Source organism: Euleptes europaea, chromosome 10 (genome assembly GCF_029931775.1).
Source record: "Euleptes europaea isolate rEulEur1 chromosome 10, rEulEur1.hap1, whole genome shotgun sequence".
Taxonomy (NCBI): domain Eukaryota; kingdom Metazoa; phylum Chordata; class Lepidosauria; order Squamata; family Sphaerodactylidae; genus Euleptes; species Euleptes europaea.
The window spans coordinates 56,163,483-56,180,223 of NC_079321.1; the positions used below are offsets into that span (position 1 = coordinate 56,163,483).

At 41.1% G+C, this 16,741-nt stretch overlaps 1 protein-coding gene across 3 annotated transcripts in view; it reads right to left on the bottom strand.

The window, feature by feature from the left end:
• Positions 1-11,295, bottom strand: part of EPHA7 (EPH receptor A7) — a 215,649-nt gene extending 204,354 nt beyond the window's left edge. For all 3 annotated transcript variants that reach the window (XM_056856941.1, XM_056856940.1, XM_056856942.1), the window contains exons 1-2: positions 11,146-11,295; positions 4,483-4,547 (exon numbers count right to left, since the gene is read on the bottom strand). In XM_056856941.1, the coding sequence (XP_056712919.1) occupies positions 4,483-4,547; positions 11,146-11,242 (162 nt within the window). In that variant the 5' untranslated portion in view covers positions 11,243-11,295. The remainder of the gene's footprint in view (positions 1-4,482; positions 4,548-11,145) is intronic.
• Between the last annotated feature and the right edge of the window lie 5,446 nt (positions 11,296-16,741).

The window sequence follows — 16,741 nt, forward strand, 5'->3', positions numbered from 1 at the left end:
AAGAATACAAAAGAAAACAAAGCTGGATGGCCATGCCAAGCTGGCAATCCCAAAATAATATTTTGATTGTAATAAATTAAGAAAATGAATTAACACTTTTAATGTGGGAAATATCACGTGATGCACAACTAATGAGTATACCACATGTTTGTGGTGATAGGAGACAATTCTCATCTCATGCAGTTTATTATAATTATTATATTATTTGCTATTGATGATAATGTGAATTCACTCTTCTCAAAAATCCAGGGCTGTAAATGGGGGGGGGGGGGCGCGAGGAGGGCAGCCGCTGCCCCTGTGGCGAGCAGACAGGGTGGTAGAACTGCCTCTTCTGTAGTTGCCTCTGTGCTAGTTAGGAGAGGCAGTTCTGCCACCCCCTCTGCACGTCACAGGGGTGGTGGCTGCCCTTCTCGCCTGACCTAGTTATGGTCCTGCAAAAATAAGTGTAGTAATTTATATCCGATAAGACTTAGAGCCATATTTAACATACACAAAGGTTTAACTGGAATCAGAAATTGTATACTTAACCTATCTTTACACCAGAAATTACATGTTTATTTTTTCCTGAAAATGCCAAATATTTAAAATTAAATGTTTAAAAGTTTGGCCATATCCATCAAGGATTCAGTTCAGCAGAATTAAAAATGGTCAGCTATGATTTGGGAAACCCATTAAGTTCATACCCATAATGCCAGAAAAATCAATAAGATTACTGATACGCTCAACACTGAGCAAGTGCCAGCATGGTATAGCGGTTAACAGCAGTGAACTCTAATCTGAAGAACAGGGTTTGATTCCCCACTCCTCCACATAAAGCCTGTCGGGTGACCTTGGGCTGATCAGAGTTCTCTCAGAACCCTCTCAGCCCCACCTACCTCACAAGGTGCCTGTTGTGGGGAGAGGAAGGGATTGTGATTGTAAGCCACTTTGAGACTCCTTAAGGTAGAGAAAAGCAGGGTATAAAAACCCACTCTACTTCTTATGCATGGATGAGAAATTACCCAGCATTACATCTGCACTGGCCCTCAACTGTTATTTTGCTATTTATTATACATGGAGGGCAACAGGGAGGCTGCCTTACCAATCTCAAAGCCATGCAGCATGCAGTAGTTCACTAGCTAACTTGACAGCAAATGAGATCATTTTAGTATTGGTCCATTGCTCCAAGAAAACCAAACATTGATGAACTGATGTTGGAACTTATTACCACACAATATATTATGGCTGTAAATGTTAAAATGCACAGAAGTTGTAAATATAAAAATGAAATTTCAAAGTACTGCAGAATTTGTTACAATATGCATGATATGATTGTTAACATAAGGAAATATATGGAATGCTCCTTTAGTGAGCTGAACTAATTGCTCATTAGAACACAATATTTTCTTTTCTTTTTTTTTTCTTTTTTAAAGAAAACCTATTGTTTTGAACACATGAAGCTGCCTTAAACATGAAGCTGTCAGACTATTGGCCATTCTACCATAGCACTGCTGATTCTGACTGGCAGTAGTTCTCTAGCCTTGGTACCCAAGACTCTTCTAGTAAAGATGCTAGAGACTACAGCTGGGTATTTTGAATATAGAAGATATATTCCACTTCTAAGCTACTTCCTCTTCCACTTGCAAATCTTGTGTACGTGACCAAACAAACATATTAGGTTACATCCTGCTCGTCTGAAAACATTATTTACATAAGCAAAATAGGATAAATTCATACTATTGCTTTTAGGTATGATTACTGGAAAAGCACAAAAGTATTATAAAAAGAAGAATAAAAAAATGCAGTGATATTAAAGTGATTCATTTTCTGATCTTCTGTTTAATTTAAGATTTAACACTAAAATCTATAACTAAATAAGAACCAGTCAAAAACTACACAGCTTGCTCAACAGCATAATTATACACCTATATTTAAGTCTACAAAGTGAGAACTGACAGAAATGAACCTATATAAATCCATCTAAACTAATATGTAGGCCAAACTGCCTATGTAATTAATATGGGAAGTCCTCATGTATTTGGCATTTCTTGCAACAGTCATCTCAGAATATTGCCATGATGACAGTAAAAATATTATTAGGATGTACAAAAAACACACTTCAAAGGCATTACTATACTGAAAACTCATTCAAGTTTTGAATAGGTAACAACTTCATACCAAGGGTTTTCATCCTTTGATCTGAACACCAAGTTGCAACTGCTACAATTACCTTTACATGTTTGCAAGTCTGAATCTAAGCAATGACTAGAGATAAAGTACAATCAGGGATTGCTACCTGCCACTAGCATAATGTAGGGATATATGGCAACCACCTTCAGATAAACCATTTCAAAATGTTATACACAGCAGACTTTAGAGATACTTATAACTACTACCACAAACTTACTTATTGGCAGAAGTGTGCAAGATGCTTCTAAAATTACCGAAATGTTGTGTGTAGGGGGGAGTTACATTAATGGCTTATTCAGGCATCAATGAATAAGACTTTTGTATAATGCAGTTACATTTCACAAGTTACAGCAACAGCCTTCAAATTAAGTTATTTCTCAAAAACTGCCCACTTCTTTTTGAGACGCTTGGAAATATATTCTTAATTCTTTTGCTACGAATTTGTAGATTCTAACTACTGCAATAAATGCAGACACTGCTCATCTTCATTTCATGCCACAGATACACAACAAGTCTGTGGATAACAGTGACTAGCTTGGAAACATAAGCCTTCTTGGAACAACTGGGTCATGGGAAAGTCGCCACATGGAAGTAACACGAAGTACACAGAGAGTTCCTTGATAAACTAGTTAAGGATCATACTTTGCGCCTGCCCCTGTTCTAGCCATTTAGCATCTATGTTGCCAGAAATCAAATGCATTATGTTGGTTCCATGTAAAACCAGATTTCCCTTTCCCAAACATTTTATTCTATTTTCCTTTCTTTTTCTTTCTTTGTTTAATTCAAATGTGGATGATTTACTTTTTTTACTGTACTGAAATTACTTTACAGATTTCACAATTTATTTTTCATTAGGGATCAGTATTTTTAACCTTTCCAATGTATATTTACCTAACTATCCATCATTCAATCGTTGTCCTACAACCTTTCATCAACATTTCTGGGTTTTTCTTCTAATATATAGACACGTCTTCATTACTTCATGGATGGACTATGACCCACTTCAAGTTGTTCTTTCTAACACTTCTCTTAAAATACGTCAATCAATGCAAAATACTAATGCTAAAGTTATTGCCAATCTTAAACATTTAGCTCACATTACATGTTTTGAAAGGCTTCCTGACTCACTTCCAGTATGTGCTTGAACTGATTTTACATTCTTGCTTTTTAAGCTAAGACACTTTCAGGTTTTCATTCTTCATTTACAGGATTTGTTACACTTTTGCATCCATACTCGCAGTTCACAATCTTTGGTTGCAGATTTCCTTATAAGCTCTGGATTAAAGGCTTGTTCTGCAAACCTTTGTTCACATGCATTCAAAGACTACCTGCATGAGTTAGATCTACTCTAAATCATGGGCAACACAATTCTCAAAGTGCTGTGGCAGCACAAATCCCAATTAAATTTATCTGGTAAGTATTTACAGACCTTATTAATTTTATCCGAAATGTTTATCCCAGGCCATGATATAAACTCTTTGAGCCATGTTAAAAGTACATGTCTTCAAGATCATAGTTTGTCCTCTTGTAAAGTTGTTTCTCTAAAGGTATGTGACAGGCATAACTATTTGGCTCGGTCTGAAAGGGTTCTTAGCTCGACTGACTTAGTGATACCACTGCAGTGTCAAGATCACTGGGTGAGTTTACTGAAAATGCAGTGAAAGTTAAATATGTAGACTGCTGCTTTTGGTGACCACAGATATGGGATTCAGACCCACACAGTGCTTCAAGAGTTTTTTTAAATACATAAATGCTTTTTTGTATTTCATCTGTAATGTATATGAGAGCCATCCTAAACAGGTCTACCCAGAAGTAAGTTCCATTTTCTTCAAAGGGGCTAACTCTCACAAAAGTGGTTTTAGGATTGCAGCCTATGTCTATTTATTTCAGATGTTTGGGGGCCATTTATGTTATTAATTTACATGCTACATATGTTACAAAATTTAATTTAATTATATGATAGATATAATTTTCAGAATGACAAAGTCAACTCCCAATGATTACGGACTGCAATGCTTTCTCTCAGAAATAAACACATTAGAGGTATTGTTTTGAATCAGCACAAAGCTTTTGAGTTATATCACTTAAGATAATAATGGCATTTAGGTGGGAGTCTGAGAAGATGATTCTAATTATTTTACAGTTCTGTTCTCTACTTGACATGCTTCTTTTCACAAACAGAAACTTCACAGATACAGGCACAGGATAAAACCGCTGGACAAAACCTAGGGAAGAGACTTAACTTAAACTATTTTTACAAACTGGAATATTGTTTGTGGGAATATATTACTTTAATGCTAATAATGTACTTACCCCATTGGGAGGAGAAGAAATCCATTCCAACTCTGTCTGTTGTGCTTTAGAATCCAGCAATATTACTGAAAAAGAATACCTTTATGTTAAACTATTTTAGGATAAAACAGAATAGAAAAAAATTGTTTTCCCATAAATTATTTTCCCATAACATTTGAGAAAGGACAACATACAGTATCTTACTGAGCACTGATTTTTTTCATTTTTAACCATAAATGACTAATCTTTATGGATTTGAAAGTGCAAAGTCTTGATCAGTTGGTACATTCAAAGAATTTCATGCAAAAGGAGCCTATGTTGTATCATGTATTGGTAGTAATACTAGATATATTTACATCTTTACTTCAAAAAAAAAAGAAAAAATTTCATACGTTATAAATTCAAAATGCATACTTACATTCCCCCCATACATTTTACTTTTTAACTATAATTATCTATTTCAACCTCTGCTGGTTATAGGCAGTTTAGGAGATATGAGAAACAGTAATATGTACACAAAAACAGAACAAGACAAACAATTATATCGACAAGAACATTTCATAAAAGTTTCATATATTATTTTTCAACATCCAAAAGCATACATACATGAATTTAGCAATAAACCATTGAGAAATCAAATATTAAAACATGTATGCATATTTAATTCTTTGAAATATACTTTAAAAAAAAAAAGAGGCAACCCACAAACCATAAAGTCAATGGGGTTTTGCCTCTTCAGCTGAACGAAGATTACTTTTTCATGTTTGGGGAATAAAATTTATATAAAACTACAATTATTGAAAGTAATAGTTGGTATCTGTTAGCACACTGTTAACAGCAGATTCTACTGATTCTTACTCCAACAAAGAAAGTAATAAATACCAAAAGGTTCATATGAGGATAGTTTTATTTATATTTCATTGAATAGAAACATAATACTCTGCCAATATGCTACTGCAATTGCATAGAACTACTCAATGTATTGGTCTTTGTGGAACTGTAAAGAGTTCAACTGCATGATTTGTTAAAATTGTATTTCAAACAGTATCCTATTGTAACCACCCATATGAATCTCTAAGCGCCTACAAAATTTTAGCGCCCCTACCATATATTTTCTAGCTTACTGTATATGTTAGCAAAAAAAAAAAAACACCTTTCCATTTAAAATAACCAGTTTTGGGGTGGGGGGTGTATCTCCTGAAGTCCTATTACACAATAGCTCTTTAGTAAATTCCTTTGAAATCCCAAGAACACTTAGAAGACCAGTACTGCATGTACAAATTTACCAATGCCCATGACTCTGAACAACAAGGTTGCACTTCCCCTCACAATGAAAAAACAAAACTTTTAGAATTTTGCAACAAAGTCTCTGAACACTGTCCAACTTTACAGTTTATTGCCAACCATGTTAATTGGAAGCAAGTCCAGATTTCAATGCAATATTTACTTTCCAGTGCAGCCTTACAGCCTCAGCCACTAATATACTTACTCAGAAATAAATCTCACTTATTTCAGTATGACTTAGCCCCAAGTGAATTTTCAGTTATCAGCCTTAAACATACTGAGGAAACATGGTTTATCACGGTGACTTCTGTACCCTACTATTGAAGCTTCTCGCTGAAGAAGTTCAGGATCTATTCAAACTTTAAATAGCTTAACTTGTCTTTTAATTAATTAATTCAGGCATCGAAGGGATTTCGACTATTAATAGCACCTAACTAGGAGCTGATATAGTACTGTGTATTGGGTAGCTAATTAAAGACAATGCTGATAAGCTTAGCTTTAAAAACTGCATATTTTACCCCCACATGGTGATATCAATGCATCTATTGAAAAGCAGTTTAATTCTTTGATTGCTCTATATATTCCCAAGAGTGCTCAAACGTCTTTCCAAGCTAGAATGAAAAGGTTTCTCGTATAAGGTTTGACTATGCAAGTTTTAAGTACTGTAGCTTATCCTACAGTGTGTGCTAACTTCCTTTTTCCACATTTTGAAAATAATCCATTCTTTTAATATTGAATTTTGAATAAACAGCCAGTTTTTGTTTTTTTTGCAGAGAAAGACACTTTTGCGGGTGTTGAGGGACCCTTTTATTAATACTTCACAAAGGCAGTCCTGAAGTTCTGGCTCAAAGCAGAGCTTTCCCTTATCAAAGAAGCAAGGTCCATCAACCAGCCAGGATGGTGAACTCAGCAAATGAAAAGAAATTTTAGGAGCTGTTCGAGAAAGCCTTCTAATGAAATCCCCAGTCCACACATTCGCCAAGAGTGCTTCCCCGCAAAATAAGTCCCCCCCCCCCCACAGGTCAACGTTTCAAAAATAAGAGACACAGTGGAGCTTTCCAGATGGAGCAGGCTCACGGCTATGAACACTTGTGACATCCTATAAAACCAGCGGGAGCCAATCCTTAGGATGCCAAAGGAGTTTCGCCTTTGGGGTGCTTGGTGTCATAAATGTGTAATGAAATGTAACGTGGCACAATAAGGAAAGTTCATTCCGATTCACTGTGCTGTGTAATGATATGTTATGTGGGGCAATAAGGAGAGCTCATTCTGATGCACTGTGCTGTTTTTTTCTGGATGGTAAAGTCCCATGCTCCTGGACCGCTCCTCACAAATGCACACCTGCAGGGAGGTGAAATCCCTTCACCTGAAAACCTCAATTAAAACACACACACACACACACACACACAAAGAGCTTAACAACTTTTTGCAATAGCCTGACCTGGATGGCCCAGGCTAGCCTGATCTCGTCAGATCTCAGAAGCTAAGCAGGGTCAGCCCAGGTTAGTGTTTGGATGGGAGACCACCAAGGAAGTCCAGGGTTGCTGTGCAGAGGAAGGCACTGGCAAACCACCTCTGTAGGTCTCTTGCCTTGAAACCCCCCCCAAAAGGGGTCCCCATAAGTCGGCTGCGACTTGACGGCACTTTACACACACACACACATTCTGTTCCACATCATGCCCTGGCCCAACCTGCCAGAGAGCCTTCCCATCTTGCCCTAGCACAGGGGTGGGGAACGTCAGGCCCGGGGGCCGTATAAGGCCCTCGAAATCATTTGGTCTGGCCCTTCATGGGTCCTGGCAGATCTCTAGCTCAGAAGGATGCTGCCCTGCCTCAATCTCTTGGGCCCAGCTGGGGACACCAGAGCTCAAAAGCGGGTCGCTCTATGTGGCAGACACTCGGAGCCGTCTCCGGTCGTGCCTCTTGGCTAAATGTTCGACCAAATATAGCAGGCTAATTTTTAAGTTGATAACTTTGTACGGCCCCCGAATGATGTTATAAATATCCAAATGGCCCTTGGCAGGAAAAAGGTTCCCCACCCCTGCCGTTGCAGCTCATGTACGCCCAGCTCGTGAGCGAGGGCAGACTGCAAAGCGGGACGGCCACTCTGCCCATGGCCAGAAAGGGGCGCCCCTTTCTGCCTCAGCCCCAGCGCACCGGCGCAAGCGCACACGCGCTCCCTAGAGAGCAAAGCGAGCGAGCGCAGCCTGGGGGAGCCGAAGGGACCCCCCCCCCCTCACCCGAGGGAGGAAAGGGCGTGGGAGGGGGCGGGGCGAAGAGACAAGAGGCGGGGCTGGCGTAGTCGTCGCGGCGCCTGATTGGCCGCTGCGGGGACGGACCGCCGGGCTCGAACGGGCCTGGCCCTGACCCAGCGGGGCCGCCTCTTGTGTTCGAGGCCCCCGAGCCTCATCCGCCGCCCCTCCTCAGCTGAGGCGGGAAGCCGCTTCTCCCTCCACGCCCCAGCTCCACAACGCGCTGGCTGGCTGGCTGAGGCCGCGGGAGCCGCCGGTTCCCGCCCGCCAGGTTCCCGCCCTCCTCCTCGCTGAGCGGCGCCCGGAGCGACTCCCCGAGCCGCCTCAGCGGGGGGGGGGGGGGCGGCGGGCCTCGCCTCGAGGGACCCTTCCATCCCCTCACGTGAACGCGCACGCACACGTTCAAGCCGTGTTCCCGCGGGCTGCCCGGGTCTCCCTCCTCACAGAAGAGGGGCGTTTTTTGCTTCGCCGGGTCGGCCTCGCCTGTTGTTGTTTTTTTATATTATTTTGTTTATTATTATTATTTCTTTTTATACAAGTTTTAAATATGTTTCTTTTTTCTACATACATTGTTTGTATAACATATTCTTTTCTTCGCCTGTTTTATTTTATTATTATTTCTTTTTATACAAGTTTTAAATATATATTTTTTTCTACATACATGGTTTGTATAACGTATTCTTTTCTTCGCCTGTTTTATTTTATTATTATTATTTCTTTTTATACAGGTTTCAAATATATTTTCCCCCCGCAAACATTGTTTGTATAACGTATTCTTTTCTTCCTCGCCTGTTTTTTATTTTGTTTATTATTATTATTTCTTTTCATACAAGTTTCAAATATATACCTTTTTCTACATACATTGTTTGTATAACATATTCTTTTCTTCGCCTGTTTTATTATTATTTCTTTTTATACAAGTTTCAAATCTATATATTTCTTTTCCCCCCACATCCATTGGTTGTACAGCGTATTCTTTTCTTCCTCGCCTGTTGTTTTTTAAACACGCGCCACCCGCGGAACAACCCCCCCCTCCACCTTTTGCCCCTCCCCCCCGGTTTGCCCCTCCCCCCCCCCGGTGTTTCCCCCCCCTTCTGCGAGCGAAAGGAAGGCGTTCGTGGAGGGGGGGGAGAGGGCTCTTGTTTATTCCCCCCCCGGGGGAGGGGGCCTGTTGGAAAAGTTATTTCGGGGAAATAAAATATATATATATAAATTATTATTTTTTTGGGGGGGGAGGCTTCTCTCAGCCTGCCTCGGCTTCAAGGGGGGGGGGAAGGACTCCAGAGATCACAATTATACACATCTAACACACACACACACCCCCGTTCCTCTCTCAAGTCAGCAGATAAACTTTTCGACCCTGACTTTCCCTCCCTTTTCCTTATCTAGGGCGGGGGGGGGGGGATCGAATGGAGAGAGAGTCACTCGCCCCCCCCCACCTTCGTCCAGTTCCGGCTACAGGGTCAGAAATGCCAATAGCTCAAGGGGGGGGGGGTTCCTGATGATGGGGGGGCGGTTGGAATCATCTCCCTAAAAGACACCCTATCCCTTTAAATAGCTGCAGATTCCCTCCGCGCGCGGGAAAGAGATGCCCGTCCGTGTCTTGCACGTTTCCCTGCACATGAACGTTGTTTTTTTCAGTAGTGGAAAAGATTCCGTGGACTGCCAAAAAAAGCAACAACAAATCAGTGGGTTCTAGATCCAATCAAGCCCGAACTGGCCCTAGAAGCTAAAATGACTACACGGAGGCTGTTGTATTTTGGTCACGTTATGAGACGACAAGAGTCACTGGAAAAGACAGTCATGCTAGGAAAAGTTGAGGGCAGCAGGAACAGAGGAAGACCCAACAAGAGAGGGATTGGCTCAATCAAGGAAGCCACAGCCTTCAGTTTGCAAGATCTGAGCAAGGCTGTCAAAGATAGGACATTTTGGAGGACTTTCATTCATAGGGTCGCCGTGAGTCGGAAGCGACTTGACAGCACTTAACGCACACACAGAGAAAAGAGCAAGAGTCCAGTAGCACCTTAAAGACTAACAAGAATATTTTCTGGCAGGGTAGGAGCTTTCGTGAAGCTCATACCCTGCCAGAAAATATTTTTGTTAATCTTTAAGGTGCTACTGGACTCTTGCTCTTTTCTACTACTGCAGACAGACTAACACGGCTACCCACTGTGAGTTATTTTTTCAATGCATCTTGGATTGATGGGTTGTTGTTTTTTTAAGCCCTGCTTGCCATTCGGGGTGGTGGTGGTGGTGGTGTGTGTGTGTGTGGGGGGGATGTCGATGAAGTGCGACCCCCGTTAGCAAACTGGGAGCTTTCGACAGGCGACTGCGTTCTGCATAGGCATCCACGCCGATGCGTCCTGTGCGTTCCTTGCAGACGCGCTCGCTGCCTGCACGCGAACGCGAGGCCGCTAGTTGTACACGCGTGTCCGCTTCGCTTTCCGACCGACCGCTCTTGCAGAGCACGCCATCGGCCCGAAAGGAACAAGCGGACTTCATTACTAGCGGTTCAGAGGTGACCACGGATGGCTAACAAGAAGTCTCCCCCGCCCACCGAGGGAGAGAAGACGACCCTCGGGGACATCCCCTGTCACCAAACTCCACTGTAGTCCTGGGGGAGAGGGGGGGGGGATTCTAGTTCCAAAACTCCAGGATCCTCATCATGGGGGAAATATTTCTCTGGGGAAAAGGGCGAAACGGGGTTGCACTGCTCGCTATCAGTGACTCCGTTAAATGGCAACCTAATCGTGATGGAAGAATTCCCCCCCCCTGCGTGCATACTCCCCCCACACACACACACACACGCAGACATGCATACACACGCAGACATGCATACGCGGGCTGAAGGGATCTGCATCCCGAGCAGCGTCCTGGGAAGACTACATTCTCGCCGGAAATTTCAGACACGTACACGATCCCGCACGATCAATGAACGGTACCCGTTCACTCCAGTAGGAAGTCGCCTGAGCCCCTCGGCAGGGGCTGCGGGTGCAAATCCCTCTCCTTTAATCTCTGCTGAAAGAGGGAAGGAGGGAGGGAGAGAGAAGGCTGCATGCACTTTGCATCTCGCAAAAAAAACACTCTTAAAAAAGCCCTTGCCGCCGAGCCAGCGAGAGATAAACTTTGTCTTTCGGCGTCGCCTTACCTTCTTTCGCAGCCTGTGCCTCCCCCGTGTGTGCAAAGCGAAGCAGCCCGATGCAACAGAACATAATCCAAGAAGGGAACCTAGTTTGGAAAACCATGGTGGTGCATGAGCTTGAGGTTGGGTTTTTTTTTTAATATATCTATTTACATATAGATGCAAAAAATGAGAGGAGACGGCACCGATCGTCGCTGCTGCTCGGTGGGTATTTAAAGGGCTCGTCCTGCAATGTGTTTAATTTCGCAGCGCTCTTGCACGGGAGCCCTCGCCGCCTGCCTTCTCCCCCTTGCCTTCTCGCTCCCCTCTCCGTGCTTGCTGCCTGCGAGTCTCCGACTGCAGATCGGCCGCTTGCTCCACACTCCAATAATATCAATAGGCGCGGGAGGAGGGGGGGGGAAGGGGGCCGGGCTAGAGCCCGGAGTGCGGCCCGTCCTTCAAAGTGATTGGCACCCGAGCCCGACCTAAGAGGGAAGCTGGAATCCCAGATGCTCGAGCTTCGGCTGAGCCACGAATCGCCCCGGCGGTGGGGGCGGAGCTACGCGGTGTCAGCCAATCAGCGATCAAAGGTGTCAGATTGCAGCTGGTCCTGGATCCCCCTTCAGGTTGTTCTGTCCCTCCTAGTGCTCGTTTGCAGGAGGGGAGCAGCGTGCGCGAGAAGCAGCGGCGCATTGCAACGGTGCACGTTCACAGCCTGGTCCGCAACATCTTGGAGCGGATGGGCTACCATCTGAGCCGATTTTGGGTCCTCGGTAAAGAAACTGAAGTCAAAGGCTTAAAATCAAACGCTCGTGGAAGACCCTGTGAATGACTGGGAAAATGCAATATATATATATATATATATATATATATATATATATATATATATATATATATATATATATATATATATATATATATATATATATATATATATATATTGTGTAGTGTGTTAACTTCCTCATGTAAAGAATGCTTTCAGCCCGCCCTGTCTCTTCTCTTATGAATTTACCCACGATGGGGTTTCTTTGCTGTTTTCCCACCCTCTCCCCTTAATTTCCCCAACGGTAACACGAAGATGAGGTTGTTGTGTTTGTTTGATTTGGGAATGTGGTTTAAATGCATTATCTTGAAAAATTTTGAAGCAATTGGAAATGTGTGTGCAAATGTATTAAGTGTTAAGCCAGAACACACCAGCATGTCAAACGAGTATGTCATTGAACACTGAGTGGGTTGCAATTTCCTTGGTGTTCAAAAACAAAGAATATGGTTTTAAAATAACAAAATATACAGTGTGACACCTTTGATCTTCCTTGATTACAAACATCTGTAATGAAACATTTGATTCACTTTCAGTTGCAGCTATTGTGCACATGCAATAATATCTTTGTGTTTCTTGCAGTTCAAAACTTTTGTATAATTTCCAGTTTTTCAGTAGTATTCTTAAAGGATCAACTCTAGCAACCTTTCCCCCAATGTTACTATTTTTCTTCTCCGCTGCCATCATGGCAACATAAATCTGGTTGCTATTTAGCATTTCTTTACTCTGTCAGAGACTACTACAAACAAGGACTATTCAGATAAAGGTAAGTTTTGCTTTCTTTTGTGAAGGAATAAAATGGTCAAATTCTTTACATGCAAAGCTCAGCCAGTTTATGTGAATGCTTTCCCAGCAACAGAAACCTGGCAATTATATTATTTCCACCTACTTTAAAACAACAACAACACTTGAATAGGTGAAATGGCAAGTTCTAAAAAGTTCCTTTAAAGAAAGTTTTTAAAAATGAGATAAGGGGTGGGGGATAGGAACCTTACTGTGGATTGTCTTGTGCATTTTAACTCTGCAGTGTCCTTTGTATGAATACAAAATCTAATTGTCAACAAGTGCAAATCAGTATTATGTTGTTAGAGTGACTGGCTCCTACTCTGGATACAAGTTAACGGCCTGGGAACCCAGGGCATGAAATAATTTATCTCTTTACCTAAACCTTAGTAATTGTTCATTTTAGAATGTAGGTGTTTCTAGGCTTAATAGGATTTCCCCCCCCCCCGAAAATAGATCAACAGCCTGAGCCCTTCTAAAAGATATCAATATACTGTAAATGCAGTTTACAGCATCTGTCTACATCTGTGAAACAGATGAAGGCACACAAAGAAAAGTGCAGTTCTAGTGAACAAGCCCCTATGAGAATAATTGTAAAATCACTTACTTGAATAAGATGGAGATGTTCATCTGTTTACATGAATATATTTATGCTGTCATTATTCTATGTGTATTATAGATATTTATAGTTCTTCCTGCATTACCAAGAGAGTCCTGAATAAATAACAAAATAATAATGAAGCTAGAACATTATGTTTATAGTATGCAACACGAACACACACAACTATTTATCTATTAGTTTGCAATATATAAAATACAATGGGCACAATTCGGCCCAAAAGAAGTGATTGTAAACCCACATCCTTTACTTTCCCATTGAAATGAATAGGACTTCAAAGTGCTTACCTTTGGCTGAAGCATGTTCTGTGCATCTCTGTGTTTATGTACAGTTATCAAATAAATCCTCCAGGCACTCAAGCTTTCCAATTAGTTACGTCATTATTTCAGAGATTAAAAAAGGAGACTTCAATGTGTTGCATATACATTTCAGCTGCTGGATAACTAATATACTTTAGGGAGAATAGAAATAGGTTCTGACTAAATTCAAGACCACCACATATTTAAAAATGATAGCACAATTTATCTCATAGGCATCAGTGAAAGTATAGGTTATGATGCACCTTTCTTTTGTGTTTGTGTTTGCATCTGAGGAAGAGGAAGGGCAATCAGTACTGTCATTGTAACCATGTGCATTACTTAGGAAATAGTTCCCAATGAATTGTGTGTACTGAGTTAATATTTTTAGGGTTGTTTGTAAGCCAGTAGTATTGTTTAGAAGTTCTGTTTTAATTTGTGTGTTCTTCCCCCCTCCACACACACATACAAACAGGTAATCTACATGTACTTTTCTTAAATAATGGACTGGGATGCAGAGTTCTGGAGATGAAACAGACTATAGTGAAGTACTAAGCAGAATTACACCACTCTAGGTTCACAGAAGTCAGTAGTCTTAGAAGAGTATAACTGCGCTGCACTGCAAATGTCAGAGCACAAAAACTGCTATACTAACCAGAAGAGCTTTACCGCCAGGTAACGTAAGGCAGCTTCTGACAGCAACATCTCCCCCCCCCTTGTGCATCTTTCCATGGATGGCTGGTTTTAGGAAACTGTGATACACTGGTTCTTGTAGGTTATCCGGGCTGTGTAACAGTGGTCTTGGTATTTTCTTTCCTGACGTTTTGCCAGCAGCTGTGGCAGGCATCTTCAGAGGAGTAACACTGAAGGACAGTGTCTCTCAGTGTCAAGTGTGTAGGAAGAGTAATATATAGCCAGAAAGGAGTTGGGTTGAGCTGAACCCAACTCCTTTCTGACTATATATTACTCTTCCTACACACTTGACACTGAGAGACACTGTCCTTCAGTGTTACTCCTCTGAAGATGCCTGCCACAGCTGCTGGCAAAACGTCAGGAAAGAAAATACCAAGACCACGGTTACACAGCCCGGATAACCTACAAGAACCAATGAACTCTGACCGTGAAAGCCTTCGACAATATGTGTGATACACTGTTATTCTGTTCTTATGCCAGTGTTGGGTTTGTGTTCCAGGCCCCAGGTCTTTATGTATGCATCAGTGAGCTGCACATATGCAGCTATGTGTGAGGTCTCTGTGCCCCTGCATGCCAAAGACGGGACTGCCACTGAGGTGAACTTAGAAACTGAAGCACTTTTAATAGGTTACAGAAGTTTGGAACACATTATTCAATCAAGGCATAACTTTAACGTAATACAATGTCACTGGATGAGTTTCCAATAAAATCACTTGTTACTCAAATACATCGCTATTTTCCAAATCTACAATGAGACACAATCCTATTGACTTTAAGGAATGGTGGGCTGCACTAATTATTATATATCCTTAGTAATGTCAATTACATAACATTTACAGAAGGAGAAAAGCAGAAGGGAATGAAAATTTTTAGGTGATTTGAGTTATACCAAAGTGTTTTTTGGGTTTTTGTTTTTTTGTAGTTCAGTGGCAATTGATAGTAATTTAATATAAATAGCCTTGTAGGTGGGTCAAAAATATAATAGAGATATAATTTCGGCAGCTGTAATATGAGCCTTCTGAACATGCAGTGAGTGTCTGGTAGGGATACACACATTTCTTTCCATAAATGTAATTTTTTTACCTTATATTTTTTAAAAATTACACAATTTAATACTATACAAGGAAGTCCAATTCTACAGGCCCCTGAACAAGGTGCCCCCATCCACCCTCCATTGTTTCCAAGGGGGGTAATGTCAGGCTTTCTCCAGGGCAAGAATAGCCAAAGATGCAAGAGCAATAAAGCAACCACAGGGCAAAAGCCTTCCAAAGCAGACAGAACCAACAAGTCCAAAGTACCAATGGAATCTCAGCAGAAGCCAGAACAATATGGCAAACCTAACACAACAAATGTACAACCTGAGAATTTAAGCCAATGTTAAACCAGAGAATCCAACACAAACCAACTCAAGCAAAGAACACAATGGTTCAAGACCAACATAACCACTTTCAAAGGACAGAATCAGAACCAAACCAACATACTAAGCTGATACCAATCTCTGACAAGTCACAGGCACACAGTCAAATTAAATAATAAAAAGAGTCCGGGGGGGGGGGGGAGCTTAAATTGCCAGCTCCCTATATTAATGGTTATTTCTGAATATTTCTGGGATTTTCCGACAGCTGTTCCCCAGTATACCAAAAATCCCAGATACCATCCATAGATCTGAATATACCTGGGAAATATCAAAAAGGTATTTTTCAGATATATATTAAGACTGGAAAAATGTGAATGCATATCCCTATTTCACATTACTTGATTGTAAGATTATTTAATATAGTGGAACTTACTTCCAAATAACCATGTACATGATTACCGTGTGCATTTTCTTGAGCAGCATCACATAAAACATATTTTGATCAAATCACAAACAGCATGTCTTTGGCTGAATTAGAAAAAAAATGTATTGTTTCCATATATTCTGCATTGTAAAGAAAACAATTCTAATACTGTAGTGTGGCAAAATCTGAAAGATTACTCTCCAATTCTCTTCACACTAATGACCTTATTGATGTATCAGATAACATGATATATAATTAATTAATTCTGCTTTTGGGCACATACTGGGGTATATGTATAAGCTGAAATCTTTTCCAATAAATGACTCTGGTATTTTTCCCAGTCTTACCTATTGGTAATAATTCTTAAACACTTTTTCATTTGTTCTGCAAGAAGCTATAGAATCTGCCCAGCATCATCCTGCTGCGTAGTTGCTATTTACCTTCTGTGAAGAAGAACACAGATAGAAAAAAGAAAATATTACTTACAAGTAAACTCAAATACCTAAAGGGAATAAACTATAACCATCAATTTCCCCATAAAATTCCCTGCCAAAAAAACCACTGGAGGCTCCATACAACTCAGTAGGTTACAGCTCAAAGACCATCAAATTAAAAGTTTAACCGCAACAAT